Here is a 20,635-nt window from a genome sequence, read left to right on the forward strand (position 1 = left end):
TTGACTGCGCAAGATTAATTATGTGTTCTTGGGGGTCTGCAGAATGTTCCCCCTGCCTTGCTGGTTCGTTTTCTTAGGGAGCACCGTTCGGAGTGGGCTGACTATGGGGTTGATGCCTACTCTGCAGCATGTCTTAGAGCTAGCCCTTTTGCAGTTCCTTGTGCAAGACCGGGTGGCTTTCCTGGTAGCCAAGTCATCTTACCTCTTGCCCATACTGTGGAACATGAGGAGGTGACAAATTTTTTCATCTGCTCAAATTATTTCCCATCAGTTATTTTTTTCTTTCATTATTCCCTGATTTTCTAAATGAACTTTCACAATTCATCAACAAAGTTCTTGGAGGTGGTTCGGCTAGAGGGTCATGCATTTTCCCCTGAAGATGTGGCTTTGGCACGGGATATGTACTTATTGCAGGTTGATTTTTTTATTCCTTTTGTCACTCAATAGATCAAAGTTGACATCACATGCATTTTCATTTTGATAAATAGATGACTTGCATTTTTATGAGACAATCTTCCTAAAATATGGCCAAAAAACGCAGGTTTAAATTTAAGGGTAACAAGGAAATTAATAGGGCAAATGATTTAATTCGTTGAAAACATCCATTTATTTCGAGACTTCCTAGAAAGAAAAGCACCTCACCTATTATTGTTGGGCAGAGGAAGTAGTATTACATGGTGTGGTATTTGTTTTAAAGGACATTTCCTTCATCAATGTGGATTGGTATTTTTTGCTGTGATCACTTATTTTGATTAAAATCTATGGTGACAGCTTTGCAGCGGGGTCGATGAAAATGCAGTTGGTGCCTCTGCTCAACTTGTCTTTGCACCTATTGATGAATCCTTTGCTGATGATGCTCCTTTGCTGCCATCTGGTTTTCGCGTGATACCATTGGATCCTAAAACAGTTCGGTGATGTCTCTGATTTACTGCTAAAATTATTTAAAGTTATAAGCCTGTGTGCTGAATTCCGTGATGTTTGTATTGCAGGATGGGCCAGCTGCAACTCGAACATTGGACTTGGCATCTACGCTTGAAGTAGGAGCTGGTGGTGCCCGCCCAGCCAGTGAAGCTGATCTCAATAGTTACAACCTTAGATCAGTCCTGACCATTGCTTTCCAATTTACTTTTGAGAACCACTTGCAGGACAATGTGGCTGCCATGGCTCGCCAGTATGTGCGTAGCGTTGTAGGGTCTGTTCAGAGGGTTGCCATGGCTATTTCCCCCTCCCGCCTTAGCTCACATGCAGGACCCAAACCGCTTCCTGGTTCACCTGAGGCTCTTACTTTGGCACAATGGATCTGCCGGGGCTACAGGTTGACATCCTGATCAGATTTTCTTTTAATTGCACTTATCCTTGAGGGTGGCTAATATTTTTTTTATTGTGAAAGATTTGGTTATGAAGTATAGGGGTCGATGGTAATGCAAAGTAGGTCAATGAAATTGTGAGAAATTTATAAGCCTTGGCTAGCTAAATCTATCTTTCGTTGAATCGTTAAAGCAACCTCTACATGTGATTATGGTTTAACAATTGGTACATATGGAAATTGCATCTGTTTAGCTTCAAATAGGTGCAAAACATTCAGTGTTAACTCCTTGTTTATCTAATTGTGGTATGTTATAGGGTCCACACTGGGGGAGAGCTCTTTCAGGTTGACTCCCAAGCTGGTGATGCTATCTTAAAGCAACTTTGGCACCATTCAGATGCAATACTATGTTGTTCAGTGAAAACAAATGTAATAACCTTTTCTGCTTAGTCACCTGTTATGTAGTTCTAAATTTCCTATGTCCAATGCATCTTAGTGAAACATACTAAAGATTTTGTCAAATGACATCAAGGTAAACTGGTAAACATTTTCTATTATAATTTATGTTCCTTTGCTCAATGAATTAAACATTAAGTCCTAGTCATGTGTGTGCATGTAATTATCCATTGGCATAAATGTGAGTGCAGGCATCTCCGGTTTTCACCTTTGCGAACCAGGCTGGACTTGACATGCTTGAAACAACTCTTGTGGCCCTTCAAGACATAATGCTTGACAAGATTCTTGATGAAGCTGGCCGGAAGATTCTCTGTTCCGAATTCTCCAAGATCATGCAGCAGGTAATGATGCCTCATGCTTGCAATCAGCGAGAAAATTTTGATTATACTTTTGCCTGGGATGCTAAAAGATGTACCTTTAAGATATTTAAATCCACTGGAAAGCATTAGAACATTAAAAAAATGTTTCAAAGAATGTAAGATATGTTTAATAAGTTCAAAACATTCAACACATTAACAATCAATACCCCTTAAATTGATCCATGATCCAAACCTAATACTGTATAATCTTAAACGTGTTTTACTGAACTCTTTCAGTAACGAGCACATCTTTCCCTAGGCGATGGTTTTATAATTTATAGTGCAAAACAACACTGGTCTTTGTCATTCATTTAGAACTGATCAAAAGCAACTGATGTGGTTCTTCAAATTGCAGGGATTTGCATATCTGCCAGCAGGACTGTGCGTTTCCAGCATGGGTAGGCCACTGTCTTATGAGCAAGCCATCACATGGAAAGTTCTCGATGACGATGATTCAAATCACTGCCTGGCCTTCATGTTCATAAACTGGTCTTTTGTGTGATATAGGAAGGGCAGATACTTAAAAATATGTAGCTATTTATTATGTATTCCACTAGTGGAAGTTAAAAGACATGACATGAATGTAGTCATATGTCAGGATCTCATGAAAACATAATCTATGTATGTACCCTTCATATGTTTGCTTAATGGTTAATGGGTTCGGTTCAGCTGTCTACCTCATTCTGGTCTGGTCTTATGAATTTGGCTGAAAAATTCTTCACCAGAAACAGAAAATTTCTGTAGTGTAGATGGCAGCAATGTGGGCCACATACATTCAGGCTGCTTCCCTAGTTTGGTTAATCAGCACCTCCAATTGCTAGGTAATTCTGTTCTTGATAAGGTTGAGTGGACCTAAAGGGTCTCTGATATTGTGGGTCAAGGATCTGCTAAGCAATGTTCAAAGTTGGTACTCATGCTGAAGTAGAGACAGCAGTCAAACTTATATGCAGGAATCAGGGCCTTTTATGCGACTGTTTTATTTTCTTTCCCCAATTTATGCAATGTTTGGTGGCATAAAAGACAACTCAGAAGGAATGGAAAAGATTCTGCCATTCTGGCCCAATAAATCTGCTATGTCTTTGCGCACTGAGGAAATGACAAGATTTTTTCTATTTTTGATTAAATTTTAGCAAGCATGTTTCTGTTTTTTGTTTTTTTAGTAGGTTAGAGATTATCTACAATTTTAGTATGATGTAGATACCAATCTGTCATTGACAAGTTGTCTTTTGGAGTGAAATACAGTTTCCATAAAGAAGATAACACTCTTAAAAAAGTTTATAATAAATGATATTTGCAGTCATCGAGTATATATTTCTGTAGTGGATAAATATGAAATTCATGTGAAATTGTTTGTTTTTATTGGTAGCTCTTACTATATATTTTTTTTTCAAATAGAGTATGCGGGAGATTGCACACTTTAAAATCACTTAAAATTTGACATATCAACGAGTGTAATTGACTTAACAAAGTTTATCTTTCTCCAACTCAATAGACAACTGTTTTAGATTTTGGTTTTGTATAAAAACAAGAAAAATTCTATTTATCATCTCTAATACCACACAGTAATATGTGATTTGTCACTTTTGTCTTTCTACTTAAACACACATATTTATGTGCACATGGTGTGTAGCGTGAGAATAATAAGGAGCATTTCTCATATTGCATTGATATATATATATATATATATATATTGTAGGCATATATATATTTATATAAATGTAGAAGATTTTATAAATTACACCTCATCGTATTTTTATCTCACGATAATGAGGTAGTATAATCCATCAAGTTTTAGATTTTCCTTAATAAATATAAATGAAGATCTAAAAGTGATGAAAAATATCATATTTTACGTATTAAAATAAATAAGTAATGCTATATATAATTACGTAATAAAATAAATAAGTAATGCAAAATATAATTATGGGTTCTGCAAGCGCCATGCACTATTTTTTGTCTTATATTTACTTATTTTTTTTAAAAAAGTGCGCGATACTTGCACACTATAGTTACAAATATCATAAGTCAAAATAAAAATTTGATAGAAATACGATTTGTAACGTTACTTTAACCCTCCACCCCACTCTGTCACGCCCCTTGTTTTTTCTTTCCATCTTTCAACTTAGCCTTTTGTGCCGATTTGGATTTTGACTTCCAAAGGTGTGGATCGATACTCCCCTTGCAAAAGGTGTGGCCAGGTTTTCATGCTTTAGAGCTACCCCACATTTTTTAAGAAATGACTAAGGAAAAAGTGGATCTCACTATGAAAAAGTATAAAAAAATAAAAAATAAAAATTGTATTTTTTTAGTGAGACCTACTTATTTACAAAAGGTTTGCGCGTGACTTGTATATTTGGGATTTGTACCTAACATTACTAAAAAAAATTTAACTGCATAATTTGACTCAAATGGCCCGAGTTTTCTATTCATGCACGACATATCTCAAGGTCCTTTCCTTCTTCGAAGGCTAAGGTGGGAGTTGAGAAGTGTTTTCAACAAAGTTTCCTGTTTTTCAAATTAGATTGGAGTTAAGATCACTGAGAATACCATGACGGATGAAATGGAATGTTTGTGGGAAGGATTTACTCTCACAGAGGAAGAAAAAAGGGAAATTTATTTATCAGAAGAAGCAACTAAAAGGTCTATACAAAGAGGTAAAAGATGCCTCATAATTCTCATCCTTATGGATAAGAGCAACCATGTGCAATCGGCTGTTAATAAATTTCATAAGGAAGTTGACATAGATTGAGTACTTGCTGAGACCTTGGTCTTTTGACTAGTATCTGCTTTGTATCCAAGAGTTTGACAGTCACGCGCCCCCTAATGAGATTACTTTTACACATGAACCATTTTGGATCCAGCTCCACAACATGCCTTTGGCTGCCATGACTAAAGAAGGAGGTGAAAGTATAGGTTCAACAGTGGAGGAAGTGATTACAGTAGATGGTAATGGGGATGGAATTGGTTGGAAAAATTTTTTAAGAATCAGAATTAAAATTGACATTATGAAACCATTAGCTTGAGGCAGATTGCTAAGAATTGATGGAAAGCAAAAATAGATAGATTTCAAAGATGAAAGGGTGTCAATAATATATCTTCAGTGTGTTGTACTAAAACACCCAAATAGGGTATGCCCAATGGAAAAAGATTGGAATCATCCATCTAGGACACGCAGAGCACATTATGGCCAGTGACTAAGGGCATAGCTTGTTAATTCTAATAGATTTGGTGGTAGAAAATACGGGGGAAGAGGGGACAAAATATAGGCCAATCCACTTTATCTGAGCAATGTAGAAGAGGGAAAGAAAAAGGAAACAATTATACATCAAGAAGATAAGTCAATTTAGGTGGAGAAAAAAGGCAAAAATTCTCATATTTTAGCAACTGGTGTAGAACTACCTATGAGTGCAGAAAATAATCTGATGGATAAGAACCCATTGAGTGAGATCGTAAACAGTTCTGAGTTGTATGATGCAGAGAAAAGGTCTTTCCATCAACTAGAGGAAGAGCAGGCTCACGACTGGGACTAAAGGTGAGTCCAAGCAGCATACCTTTGGACCCATCTGCAAATCACATCTCTTTCATCAAGTCAGTAAGTAATTCTGACTATTCCAATATGAATATCTCTTGTACTATAGAAAGCATTGCTAAGAAAATTGGGTAGAAAAGGAGTGCAAGAGGGGTTCATTTGGTAGGGACCAATGCCATGCTAAGTAAGGGAAGGGAACAAACACTGATGAAATTCCAGGATTGAAAAGAGTTAGAACTCTTTGTGTGATAGCATTGATCTGGATACTCAATTAAAAAAGTCCAGAGCTGAGCTCAATCCTGAAAGAAGCATAACTCAGGAGTATATGGTAGAGGTTGCTAAGCAGCTTCACCAACAACAATGAAGTGTTTAAACTGGAACTGTCGAGGGCTTGGGAACCCTTAAACAGTTAGAGAGTTTCACTCAATGGTGAAGACCAAGTGTCCCAACATAGTGTTTCTAATGGAAACCAAAAGCAGAAGGAAGAAAGTTGAAAGAATTAGAAATCAGATTGGTTATGATCGAAGCTTTGTAGTAGATTGTAGATGGTGCAGTGGTGGTTTAGCAATGTTATGGAAATCCACCACTTCAGTAGAATTGGATTCCTACACAAGTAGTTATATATCAGTTAATGTTACTAATACTGAGAGTGGGAAGAATTGGCTCCTTACTGGGTGTTATGGAAACCCTATAACGGCAAAGAGGCTAGGGAGTTGCCAGTTGCTTAGGCTTGGATAATAGGGCATGGATGTGTATAGGGGATTTTAATGAGATCTTAGACCAACATGAGAAGTATGGAGGAGCAACCAGGCCATATGCTCATATGGAATCTTTTAACAAGCAATGGAGGACAGTGATTTAAGTGACTTGGGTTACAAAGGGGATAAATACACATGGTCCAATAATAGTGAAGATTCTGATTTTACTAAAGAAATGATCGATAGAGCTCTAAGGAATCCTCTATGCCTCAGCTTATTTAATGAGATTGGTGTATCCAATTTAGAAACTTATAGCTCTGACCACAATCCAATATTCATAACCTTGAGCAGTAATGGGGAACCTGGAAGAAGATACAAAAGAAGAGTGTTATAACTTAATTAAAGAAGCCTAAAGTTGTCAGTCAAGAGATGAGAGGTCGCTTGCAACAACAACACAAAGGCTGGTCTACTATAAAAATGAGTTGATCTAATGGAGCTGGAGTTTGATAAAGCTAACAAGGGGCCTCTTGAGGCTAAACTTGCTCAGATTAAAGGACTGCAAGAGATTAATATTGGCTATCACACATTGGAGATAAAACAGCTTCAAAAAAAAATTGCTAGGTTACTAGATGAGGAGGAATTGAAATGGAAACAATGAGCGTAACAAAGATGGCTCAAAGAGGGGGATAGAAATACAAAATTTTTCCATAAATGTGCCTCCCAAAGAAGACAAAACAACCATATAAAAAGTATTAGTCATGGGGCTGGCACTACACACACCTCTCCACAGGGAATTAGTCAGATTTTCCAAACCTATTATACAACTTTATTCACTGCTTCAAAACCTACGAGAATAATAGAATGTTTAGAACCCATGCAACCTTTACTCTATGACGAGATTAATCATATGTTGCTCAAAGAATTTTCTGTTTCTGAGGTGGAAGAAGCTGTATTCTCTATAAATCCCTTAAGCTCCCCATGCCCAGATGGTTTTTCAGCAGGTTTCTTTCAAGAACATTGGAGCATTGTGAGCCAAGACATCTGTGAAGCAATATTGGCATCTTTGAATCATAACCGATAGACAAATAACATTAATGAGACTTTCATTGTGCTAATCCCAAAAATAAAAAATCCAACTTAAATTACTGAGTTCAAACCAATAAGTCTTTGTAATGTTACTTACAAAGATTGTTGCTAAGGTGCAGCCAACAGATTGAAACACATTCTTTCAGTTATCATCTCTCCCACTCAAAGTGTTTTTGTCTCAGAAAGATTAATTTATGATAATATGATTGTTGCTTTTGAGGCTTTGTACACCATGCACAGCATGATAAAAGGGAAAGATGGATGCATGGCCTTTAAATTAGATATGAGCAAACTCTATGACAAACTTGAATGGAGCTTTATTGAAGCTATGATGGAAATGATGAGATTTACTAGGAAGTGGATTGAACTCATCATGAAATGTGTCTAGATTTTCTCTTATTCATTATTATTAATTGGGGTTCCTCAACCAGTTTTCCAACCTTCAAGTGGCATTAAGCCTGCCTATTCATCTTGTGTTCAGAAGCCCTCAACAAGATACACAACAAAGCAGAAGAGTCTAGTCTAATTACAGGGATTCCAATGGCACAAGGTCAGATTCACATCAATCATCTCTTCTTTGCAGATGACAGCTTGTTGTTCTGCCAAGCTTCCTCTTTGGTATGGAGTAGGTTGATCAAGCTGTTGGAACTCTATGAACAAGCATTGGGACAGAGGCTGAACAAAGAAAAAACATCTATTTTCTTTAGCAACAATACAAAGAAAGCAACCAAATACATCATCACAAGCATTGCAGGAATTAGAACTACAAGTTCCAATGAGAAATATTTAGGACTGCCTGCTTTGGTAGGCAAATCCAAGGATAAAGCTTTCAAAGGCATCCTAGATAGAGTGAGGAGTAAACTCAGTAACTGGAAAATGAAATTGCTATCACAAGCTGAGAAAGAAATACTCATCGAATCAGTGATACATGCCATCCCCACTTAAAATATGGGAGTGTTCAAGCTCCCTAGAGGTCTGTTGCAGGAACTAAATAGACCAATGAAGAGTTACTGGTGGGGAAAAATAGGCCAAGAAAGGAGAATGCATGGGATGAATTGGAATCAGATGGGGAAATCAAAATTTATAGGTGGGATGAGATTTAGAGATTTGGAAAACTTCAACCTAGCAATGTTAGCAAAGCAAGGATGGAGGATTATATAGTCCCTAAACTCACTTGTTAATCAATTCCTCAAGTTTAAATATTTTCCAAGAACTAATTTCTTTCAAGCAAAGCTGGATAGCAGTCCCTCTTTTGTATGGAGAAGTCTGCTCCCAGCTTGACCCTTGCTTAAAGAATGGACAATATGGAGGATTGGAATGGTAAAACAATTAAGGTTTGGTCAGATAAATGGTTACCTCAACCAACTACATTCAGATCTCAGAGTGCAATGAAAATTCTAGATGTGGAAGCTAAAGTAGAGGAATTTATCAATGTAGATACTATGACCTCGAATCTCACTTTAGTCAAAGAAATCTTCTTAAAAGAAGAAGCAGATTTCATTTGCCAAATTCCTATAAGTCACACAAATAGGCCAGACCAATTAATGTGGCGATGCACTCCAAATGTAACATTCACTGTCAGAAGTGCATATCAAGTGCAAGGTGAACTATAGAGAAGATCACAAGGCCAATGTCCACAAAGCATCACAAATGCTGAAGAATGGACCAAGTTTTGGAAGTTGTCACTCCCACTAGCAGTCAAGACCTTCTTATGGAGAACTTATCTTAATATTTTGCCTACAAAGCTCAACTTGTGCAAAAAGAAAATAGTGGAAGACCCCTAATGACCTCTTTGTTTGCAGGAACCAGAATCCACAAAATATATATTAGAGATTGTATTACATCTAGGGATGTCTGGGACAGTGTTCAAAGAGAATTAAAAAAAAAAATAGAGTACAAGAGTATTAAAGAACTTTTGGAAGAAATGCTCATGAAGTTAAACAAAGAGGAGATGGAAGAATTGTCAGTTGTGCTTTGGAAACTATGGAGGAGAATAAATGAATTTGTATTGAATGATATTTTCACCCACTCTAACTCTTTGGTGCAAGATGTCTATTAGTTGCTGTAGGAATTTAGAGCCTCTCAACCAGTGGTGACCACTCAGCAGTCACTCTCTACTACTCGGAATGAAGATTGAAAACTTCCTCCAACGAATTTTGTCAAGCTCAATTGGGATGCAGTGGTGGGTAGAGTTCAGTGTTAGGAATTGGCATTGTTGCTCGTGAAAATGAAGGCAACATTCTGGCCACATTGAGGAAGAGGCAATATTTGTCCCCAGATCCTCTACTAGGAGAAAACTTTGTAGCTCTCCAAGCAGCCACCTTTGGTAGTGAGCTGGGACTGAGGAAAATAATTCTAGACGGAGATTCAAAGAAAGTTGTGATAGTTGTTCAAGATCATATGGAAGATTTGAATTGTTTTGGGATGCTAGTAACAAACATCGGGATCAAGCTACAATGTTATGAACACTGCTCAATCAGACACATTCCAAGAGAAGCCAATTTAATTGCACACACATTAGGAAAGAATGCATTAGGAATTTCTTATTGTATTGTGGACCTAGAGGAAACTCTTCACTGTATTCAGTCTCTGTTATAGAGCTTTTGATCAATGGAGAATTACATGGTATTTTCAAAAAAAAAAGACACCAGAATTTTTTCCTCCTTTTCTGCGAAGCTTGAATAATTATGTTATTTTCCGGCCTTTGCATGTATCTTAAATATTAAATATTAAGACAACTATTGGATTAATTTAAATTAAAAAGATATCTATTTTCTTTATTTGTATTAAAATTTATTTAAAGAATAATGATATTCATCATTCTTCAAATCATCATTCTTTCGCGCCTAATATGTGTCGAACCCAGAATCTTCGAAAGAAGATATTTTCGACCTTTTTGAGGACTAATTCCGACAGATTAAAACGCTGGAAAATATCTCTTTTGTTATAGTGGTAATTTTTCACTTAATTGTCAATTATCTGAGATGACGATAATTTAAAAACGATGGCTAAATGATGAACAATATCAAGTTTTACATTTTTATACCATAATGGTTTATTTTATCCACATTTTGTCAGTAAAGTTAACAAAAACTTCCCCACGTTTCCCATAAGCTACATCATTAGCTTTAAATATATTATACATCAAAATATTTTCATAGCCTTAAAACATAAAAATAATAATCTATAATAATAATAATAAAAAAGAATAGCAAAAAAAAAAAGAAAAAAAAAGAAAAAAAGGGAAGAAGAAGAAGTCTCCCCATGTAAAGAGTTAGGGATGGAACTCCACATAAAAATGAGGAACTCCCCTCACCCATCCACTTGCAAGGTGATTTGTGACCATATTCCTATAACACAATAGCAAGAAATAAATGTAGGTTTGATGTTATAATCTATGACTCCTGAGACAATAATTAAAAATGAAGTTGTAGAATCCATATTTTTATACGGATAGTGCTTGTGAGACGCCCAGCCGTTATCATTGAAAGTACCGCTAGTGCATTACAAAATCTTTCTTTGTTTCTTCAATTTCTTTTTAACATTTTTTTAACATCCTTAATAATTAATATATATATATATATAATTTTACTAATAATCATTTTCTTAATCATAAATAACAAAAAATAAAGTACTTGAGTAGCTTTGACCAGATCTTCTAGTATTTTCCTTTTTATATAAGCAAATTACTTTTGAGCATTTCCTTTATTTTTCTCTTTATTAATTAGTATATATTATATTTTCTTTTATCTTGTCTTATCACATCGTGTAAAATAAAATATTTTTTTTGTACAACCACTTAATAATAATACCAATTTTTTAAAATTTATCTGTAATTTTACTTTAATTTTAATATTATATTAAAAAATTGTGATTAAGATATAGATGAGTTGGTGGTTAATCACTTATCGTATTAGAGTTGACCCTACAAACAAGATCCATAGCTAGACAACATTGCCAACAGAAATCATGAGAGAACAAACATGCAATTATTTTCCATATTTCTCAATAATTAAATTTAGAGAAAATATATTTATAACTGTAAATTATGCAACTGTCGTGTAATCTCTTTGAGAAAAATGAATAAAATATGAGATCTACATAAATAAATAATTTTTTAATAATAGACTCCACTCTTTTTTAAATTGATTACGCGACATTTATACACTTCATAATTATATATAGAATTACTCTTAAATTTAATGGTCCCGATGTATCACTCTCTAATAATGGATAAAGAAAGAAGAAATCTATATAACATTTTCCATTGCTTTTAATCGGGCAACATTGTATTAGGTAATATCATATCAGCAGAAATAATGTATATACTCTTCAAATATGTAAACTCGGCCTACAACAACAAAAAACAAAAAATGTAAATTTCTAGTTCAAAAAAAAAAAACAAATATGTAAACTCCGTCTATTTTATCTAGAGAAATAATATTTGTAATCTTAAATATGTGAAAGTTTTGCACACTTTTTTTAAAAAAAAAAGTTGATAAATCAAATCTAAGACCAGATGAAAAGATTATTTTTTTAATGATAAACTCTACTTTTTTAAAAAAGAATATGCAAAATTTACAATCTAAAATATATTTAACATATTTAAAGGCAACATTATAAAAATTTTAGGTAATTGTTGAAGTAATGATAGTTACAAATTTTAAATATATAAAATTAGTATTTTTTTTATCCAATTTTTTATTTATATTTATTTATCATTTTTAAATATTTTAAAAAATAAAAAAATATATATCAATATATTTAAAATCACTTCTTTAATTATTAAATAATAAAAAATGATAATGGGTCAAACTGAGCGGTATAATTGGACGGTAGACTAGCTTTATTGCTTTTTATAACTAAATTATTTCACGATTTTTATTAGGGTAAAAGGACGCAGCACTTTCTGAGCAATCAGAGCACGGTGCTTCAACTTTCAGAGCGGGGCAAAGAAATGCGGTTCCGTGCGGACCCCACTCCTTCAGCGCCTGTCTGCCCGCCTGCCTGCACATGTACATACACCATCCGCATGTATACATGCATTATCGTCATAGCATGGACCATCATCCATCATGTGAGACCCAGCCGATCATTGAGAACGGTAGAGGTGGCAGGCCTACTTAGAATTTTTCATTTTATTTTTTTTAAATTGAAAAGTCAGTGCGAAAGGCACTGTTTCTTCGAACCTCGTGCTGCTGATTCTCTCTCTCTTTCTTTCGCACTTTCCCGTCCCTGCCCTTCCCTCTCCTTCGGGTACTTTCATTTAGTGCTGAATAATGGGGTTACATTCATTTAATGCCTCCCTCCCTCCCTCCCTCCCTCCCTCTCTTCTATCTTTTGGTGCAGACTTGCAGAGCAGATTAATTCAAAGAAAGCTGTTCCCGCGTGGATGCCCTTCTGCCTTTTCCACTTTTTGTCGATAGCTGTACGTATCGGATTCTTCAGTTCTCATACATGTACAAAAAATAGGTCTTTTTCTTTCTTTTCTTTTTTGGTTGTGATTTTATTTTATTTTTTATCATTTATCGATTGATGAAGATGATATTCGATAAACAAATGATGATTAACACATTTGATCACATTTTTCTTTATTTTGTTGGATTGGGGGTGAAAGATTCAGGACGAGTGTGCTTTTGGTTTTGGGATCCTTTTCATGGCAATACTGTTGGAGTATTCCCAGACAAAAATTAAACACATTAAAGTGCAAAGGTCTCTAGCTTTACAAAACCCAAGGAAAGAAAGTGTCTCCCTAGGGTTTTGTTTTTCTTCACACAGCTGGGGTTTGTTTGGATCCTCTGATACCCTGTGTAGAAGCAAGAGATCTTTATGTTTACGGGATCTTAAAGATTCGGTAGGGGAAGGATATAGACCATCATGGATTCATGGGTCTGGGGACTTTTTAGACTTTAGAAGGGTATATAATATATATATATGAGAAATTTTATTTATAATTTTGAGCATAGTCTCATTGATGAACTAGAATAAAAAAAAAAAAAAAATTATTATAAAAAAATTATTATTATAATTTTAAATTTTTTTTTAAATATAAGTGTATGATCATGCATGCAGTCTCTTTTCTCCCAAATGAGAACTGTACGCAGACTAGCTATCTATATACACGTGTGTGTGTTTGGCTGAAGCATGTTTGGAATACTTTTAGGTCATGTTTGAATATAAAAATTGTTTCCATCTCATTTTATCATTATAATTTTTTAAATTTTTATATAAAATATAATAAATAATTTAAAATTTTAAAATTTTAAAATAATAATAATATTAAAAAAATATTTTATTTAATTTTTATCTCAACTTATCTCATATCTATTCACTATTCAAAACGCACCTTAAAATGAAAAATGCTTGGGTCATCTAGAGGTGGTCTCCAGACATTTTTTCGAATTTTTTTTTGTCTTTTACTTTTACTTAATAATTAAAAAATATTTTTTTAATAATATTATGAGTTTTTTTAAATGTCTAAGACGATAAAAAAAAATGTATGAAAAAAAAAGGCTAAATGGCCTTCTTGAGAGATTTTCTCGGGCTACACCATCAATGAGGGTAGCACGACTCTTTTAATATAGCAGTACTTTTTATTTTTTTTATGATTTGTTTTGAGGATTTAAGTTTGAGAAAAGTATCACAAAAATAAATTTATAAATTAATGTGACTTGATATAATATATTTAATTGTAAAATTATTTTTATTATAAAATAAATATAACATATCATATAAAATCATATTAATTTATCGATTTATTTTTATAAGATCTCTTTATAACTATAACACTTCCCGTAAAGTTACGTGGGATAACTGTTTTTGGTTAATGGATTTTTTATTTTTATTTTTTCAAATGGGAAAGGATGATGGAACGGACTTGGTGTTTGTAATTGTGGCATTTTGATGTTGTTGAGAGGAATGCTTAGGAAGTTGGCTGGGGGTAGGCTGCAAGAAAGTGATCTGGAGTTTTGCAGGACGAGATTTTAAGTATACTGATATATATATATATATATATATTTAAAAAAAAAAATTAAATATATTAAAAATATATGTAAAGAAAAAAAATTATACGGTCAACATGGGCGGCATAGTAGCCGCACCCAAGAGTTGCAAATGGACAACGACTCAACTGTCAAGGATCCTCGATTCACCAGTGAGGGAAAAAATGGAGTGACATTTTTAATTATTATGCCCATTTTCTGTCTTAAATATACAACATTTCATGCAAAACTTAATATCCTGTAATAACTTAGAACCAACAATATAAGTTGTGTTGGGGAAATCAACACAGCGGAAGGGATAAAAACGGTAATAAAAGAGTACAATCTACGCACTCAGTGACACCAAGAATTTAACGTGGTTCGGCAACTGCCTATATCCACAGAAAAGAGCTTCACTATTAAATAGTGGTACACAAGAAAATATTACAGAGGAGGAGGATTACACTCCACTCAACTCAACTCTCTTTTTTTTCTCTCCGAGCTCTCCAGGCTCACTCTCTTTTCTCTTCTCTTCCTTGGGTGTTGATTGAAGCTCTCGCATGGAGCTTCAATTTATAGGCGACGATTGTGTATGAATGCATTTAATTTTGCATTCATTTGCTGGACGTTGGGGCGTTGAGCGTTGGGGAGATGAGTGCTGAGCAGTCAACAATGACTGCTCAGGGCATGGACTTCAACAATTCTCCCCCTCCATGCCCACTTACTTAGATGCTATCCATCCCAGCTATGTCTCTGCATAGCTCAAGCTTCTCACTTGTAACCACCTTCGTCAGCATGTCCGCTGGATTCTCTTTCGTATGGATCTTCACAAGCTTCAATAGCTGTTGTTCCATCGCTTCGCGTATCCAATGATAGCGGATATCAATATGCTTGGTGCGGGAGTGGTACATTGAATTCTTGCTCAAATCTAGAGCACTTTGACTATCACAATGTACCGTGTAGTCTTCTTGACTAACCCCTAGTTCTTGGAGAAAACGCTTCATCCACAACATTTCTTTTCCAACTTCTGCTGCAGCAATGTACTCTGCCTCAGTTGTAGATAAAGCAACACACTTTTGCAATTTGGACTGCCAAGAGACAGCTCCTCCTGCAAAAGTGAAGAGAAATCCCGAAGTAGATTTCCTGCTATCCAGATCTCCTGCCATATCTGAATCTGTATAGCCTTCCAAAACTGGTTTAGCTCCCCCAAAACACAAGCACATCTTAGATGTACCTTTTAGGTACCTGAGAATCCACTTGACTGCTTCCCAATGATCCTTTCCTGGATTTGAAAGGAATCTGCTCACCATGCCTACAGCATGAGCAATATCTGGTCTGGTACAAACCATTGCATACATCAGGCTTCCTACTGCTGAAGAGTAGGGGATTACTTCCATTTCTTCAATCTCTTTCTTTGAAGAAGGACACGAGTTCTTGCTCAACTTGAAGTGGTTAGCAAGTGGAGTATTGACTGGCTTAGCATCTCCCATGTTGAAACGTCTGATGACCCGTTCAACATATTTTTGTTGTGATAGCCACACCCTTTTGACATTCCTATCACGAACAATCTTCATGCCCAAAAGTTGCTGTGCTGGGCCTAAGTCCTTCATGTCAAAGGACTTGGATAGTTCCTTCTTTAGTTTGTTAATCTTGGACCTATCCTCACCAACGATTAACATATCATCAACATAAAGAAGGAGTATGACAAACTTGGCATCCTGGAACCTTCGAACATAGACACACTGATCTGCAACAAGTCTCTTGTAACCATGACTCATCATGAATGAGTCGAACTTCTTGTACCATTGCCTCGGAGCTTGCTTGAGGCCATAGAGACTCTTCTTTAGCTTGCAGACTAAGTGATCTTTCCCTGGAGCTTCAAACCCTTCTGGTTGCTCCATATAGATTTCCTCCTCCAAATCTCCATGGAGAAAGGCTGTCTTCACATCCATCTGTTCGAGTTCTAAATTCAAGCTGGCTACCAATCCGAGTATGACTCGGATTGACATCATTTTCACGACCGGGGAAAATATCTCGTCAAAGTCGATTCCCTTCTTCTGTTGGAATCCTTTGACAACCAATCTGGCCTTGTGCTTTATCAGCTTTCCTTGGCCATCTTTCTTTAGCTTGAACACCCATTTGCTCTTTAGGGCTTTCTTTCCTTCAGAAAGTTTCACCAACTCATAGGTCTGATTTTTCTGCAAAGAACTCATCTCTTCTTGCATTGCCTGCACCCATAGGCTTCTATCAGCATGAGTTTGAACTTCCTGGAAGCTCTCTGGCTCCCCCTCATCAGTAAGCAGAATATAGTCTGATTCCGGATATCTCATCGACGGAATCAGTAGGCGGCCTCTTGCCGATCTTCTTGGTTGAGTTTCATCAACCAAAGGGGGTTCATCACCATCTAACCCTTGCGGTGGTACACTAGCTGCTGGTGGAGGGGGTTCTTGCTCCCCCTGCTCAACACCCTGAGCTTCTTCTTCTGCTTCTGGATCTCGATCCTGCATATCCTCATTATCTGTGGCGAACTGTAATGGTGCAGGATGTGTATAGGAACTAAGCTCTACTGACATCGAGGAAGCTTCAGTTCCTATATGCTGGTTTTCATGGAACACAACGTCCCTACTTCTGACAATTCTCTTTGTCACTGGATCCCATAATTTGTATCCGAATTCTTCATCTCCATATCCAACAAAGATACATGGAGTTGACTTGACATCGAGCTTCTGTCTTAGCTCCTTGGATACGTGTGCAAAGGCTTTGCACCCAAACACTCTCAGATGAGAGTAAGAGACATCTTTTCCAGACCAAATCTTCTCAGGAACTTCAAATTCCAGTGGTGCGGAAGGTGATCTGTTGATCAAGTAACAGGCAGCACGAACAGTTTCACCCCAGAATGGCTTTGGTAACTTAGCCATACTGAGCATGCATCTTGTTCTTTCAATGATGGTCCGATTCATTCTTTCGGCTACACCATTGTGCTGAGGGGTATATGGGACCGTCTTCTCATGTCGAATACCGCGATCAGCGCAGTATGCAGCGAACCTTTTGGAAACATATTCTCCTCCATTGTCCGTTCGCAGGCACTTCAACTTCTTTCCCGTCTCTCTTTCCACTAGGGTGTGGAAATTCTTGAAGTGCTCGAAGACCTGATCCTTTGACTTCAAAACATATACCCAGACCTTTCGTGAAGCATCATCAATGAATGTCACGAAATATCTGTTACCTCCCAATGACTCTTCTTCCATGGGACCACATATATCAGAGTGTACCAGACTCAACAACTCTGATCTTCTCTTCGTAGAGGAATTGAACGAGACTCTGCGTTGTTTGCCAAACAAACAGTACTCACAAGGGTTTAACGCTATTCCTTTGGCAACCTTGATGAGTGCCTTCTTCACAAGCGTATCCAACCCTTTCTCACCCATGTGTCCGAGTCTCTTGTGCCACAGATTCGGTGATGCCTCGTCTTCAGCTGCATTGAGGCTATCAGTATCAATCTTCACATGGGTCTTGTATAACGTACCGCAAATATGTCCTCGGGCGACAACCATGGCACCTTGTGACAGCTTCCAAGTGCCATTGCTGAAGTAGCTGTCATAGCCCTGTCGATCAAGGGCTGTTCCCGAAATCAGGTTGAGCCGAAGGTCAGGAATGTGTCGAACATCTTTCAACACCATGGTACAACCAACGTTGGTTTTTATCTGCACTTCGCCAACTCCCACGATCTTTGAGGAACTAGCGTTTCCCATCCTTACCGTACCAAAGTCTCCTGCTTTGTACGTAGTGAAAAATTCACTATGGGAAGTGGCATGGTATGATGCTGCTGTGTCTACCACCCATTCAACATCATGGCTTGCAACGTGCAGACACGTCTCGTCACTGGTGGAGAGTATTGCCACATCTCCCGAAAGAGTGACAAGGGTTTCACCATCTTCTTTCTTCAGCTTACTGCTTTGACCTTGCTCCCTTAAAAACTTGCGGCAGTTTTTCCTTATGTGGCCTTCTTTGCCACAATGGTAACATTTCATGTTACCCGTCTGCTGGTTCCTGCTATTGCTGGACCTTCCACGTGGTTGAGACTTCCCTCTGTTTCTGCCTCCACTTCTCCCTCTATCATCACCTCGAGGCCTTTCTCTACTCTCGGTGACAAGGACATGAGTTTGATTCATGCTTGTCTCTTTTCGTCTGGCCTCCTCATTAAATAGGGCATCCTTAACCATCGTCATGGTAAGTTTGCCATCTGGAGTAGAGTTACTGAGGGAGACCACCAGCGTCTCCCAACTATCTGGTAATGAACTAAGAAGTAGCAGGGCTTGTTCTTCATCGCCAAGATTCAGGTTGACGGATCCGAGCTGGTTAACTAGGTTTTGAAACTCGCTAGTGTACTCGGCAACAGAGGTGTCGCTCTTCAACTTCAAGTTAACAAGCCGTCTCATCAAGAGGGCCTTGTTTCGAGCAGTCTTAGCTTGATACATATCCTCCAACTTTTTCCAGAGGCTATATGCATCTGTCTCCTGGGCCACGTGGTGAAAAACACTATGGTCAATCCATTGTCTGATCTGACCGATAGTCTTCTTGTGCATCTTTCTCCACACTTGATCCGTAACTTCATCTGGCTTCTTCCCTTCATCTTCCAAAGGGTCAGACAGATCTTTACAGTTCAATAGATCCTCCATCCGAGGCCTCCAAAGACTGTAGTTTGAGGCAGTCAGCTTTATCATGGCGCCTGATGCTGAATCCTCCATGGATTTAGACTGATTCTAAATACAAAATGCAAGTATAGGATCTTTGAAATGGAATATCGTAAAACGGACAGCACCGTTGTGTCCGGAACGCTTGATTTTGTTGGAAACGAGTCTTGTTTTGTCAAAATCGGACTCAGATAGCACAAGGAATGAGCAAAAGAACCAAAACAGGAACACTGTCGCGCGTGCAGCACGTGGCGCGACTAACAGCGCGTAGGCGCGTGTTATTAACGCGCCAGAACCTCACTGGAGCGCGTGGAACGCGTAGGCGCGTGTATGTCACGCGCTATCTCTGGGTCAATGGAACGTCAGGCGCGTGAACTTCACGCGCAAGGGCCTCTCTGGAGCGCGTGCGGCGCGTGCCGAGAGTGGGTCTCACGCGCTCGTGCCTCTCCTGGGCGCGTGTAGCGCGTGTCGAGAGTGGACTCACTCTCCGATCTTCAGACGGCGCGTGGGGGCGCGTGCGGCTTCCGTCCGGCCTCTGGTTTTCACCGTTTTTCTTGTCTCGATGAGACGAACACAGTAGTATGCTCAAATTTAAAAACTGAGCTACACACTAAAAACGAGTTTTCTGAAAAAAAAAACTCTTCCCAGCAATAGCTCTGATACCACTTGTTGGGGAAATCAACACAGCGGAAGGGATAAAAACGGTAATAAAAGAGTACAATCTACGCACTCAGTGACACCAAGAATTTAACGTGGTTCGGCAACTGCCTACATCCACAGAAAAGAGCTTCACTATTAAATAGTGGTACACAAGAAAATATTACAGAGGAGGAGGATTACACTCCACTCAACTCAACTCTCTTTTTTTTCTCTCCGAGCTCTCCAGGCTCACTCTCTTTTCTCTTCTCTTCCTTGGGTGTTGATTGAAGCTCTCGCATGGAGCTTCAATTTATAGGCGACGATTGTGTATGAATGCATTTAATTTTACATTCATTTGCTGGACGTTGGGGCGTTGAGCGTTGGGGAGATGAGTGCTGAGCAGTCAACAATGACTGCTCAGGGCATGGACTTCAACAAGTTGCAACTACCCATTGTTGCAACTAAAAAGATATGTTTGATAAATTTAAAAAAAACTATTATAACTAACTTTAAAAACGTTTTATTTTAGGTCAGAGACGAAGCTATGATTATAAGTTTAGAGAGGCCGAGTAAATTTTTAGTATAAAATAAATAATTGAATTAAGGCTTTTAGAAATACCTTTAAAAAGGATGATAAAAAACCTTGTAAAAAATAAAAAAGATACAGATAAATTTCAAATTTGTATTTTTCCATGAATAATAAACTAGGGAAAAAAAGGTTGAAAGTCTCTCGATAGATTGAATATATAGAAAATCTGAAACTAAACTCAGCAGTTTTATTTAATCCCAACTCCACTCATCTACTGTTCAGGTTTTTATTCCATTCCTCCCTCCTCTTCTAATTTAGGGTTTGAGTGACCGTAGATGACAGTTCGAATTAACCTTTTG

The 20,635-nt window shown here is 37.3% G+C and overlaps 1 protein-coding gene across 3 annotated transcripts in view; it reads left to right on the plus strand.

Annotated features, from left to right (window-relative positions):
- The window catches only part of LOC121267865 (homeobox-leucine zipper protein ATHB-14-like), an 8,118-nt gene extending 5,321 nt beyond the window's left edge, over window positions 1-2,797 (plus strand). For all 3 annotated transcript variants that reach the window (XM_041171957.1, XM_041171959.1, XM_041171958.1), the window contains 7 exons: window positions 43-231; window positions 334-414; window positions 772-906; window positions 990-1,315; window positions 1,624-1,735; window positions 1,954-2,103; window positions 2,477-2,797. In XM_041171957.1, coding sequence (XP_041027891.1) covers window positions 43-231; window positions 334-414; window positions 772-906; window positions 990-1,315; window positions 1,624-1,735; window positions 1,954-2,103; window positions 2,477-2,623 — 1,140 coding nt within the window. In that variant the 3' untranslated portion in view covers window positions 2,624-2,797. The remainder of the gene's footprint in view (window positions 1-42; window positions 232-333; window positions 415-771; window positions 907-989; window positions 1,316-1,623; window positions 1,736-1,953; window positions 2,104-2,476) is intronic.
- Window positions 2,798-20,635: the final 17,838 nt, after the last annotated feature.

This window comes from Juglans microcarpa x Juglans regia, chromosome 5S (assembly GCF_004785595.1).
Source record: "Juglans microcarpa x Juglans regia isolate MS1-56 chromosome 5S, Jm3101_v1.0, whole genome shotgun sequence".
Taxonomy (NCBI): domain Eukaryota; kingdom Viridiplantae; phylum Streptophyta; class Magnoliopsida; order Fagales; family Juglandaceae; genus Juglans; species Juglans microcarpa x Juglans regia.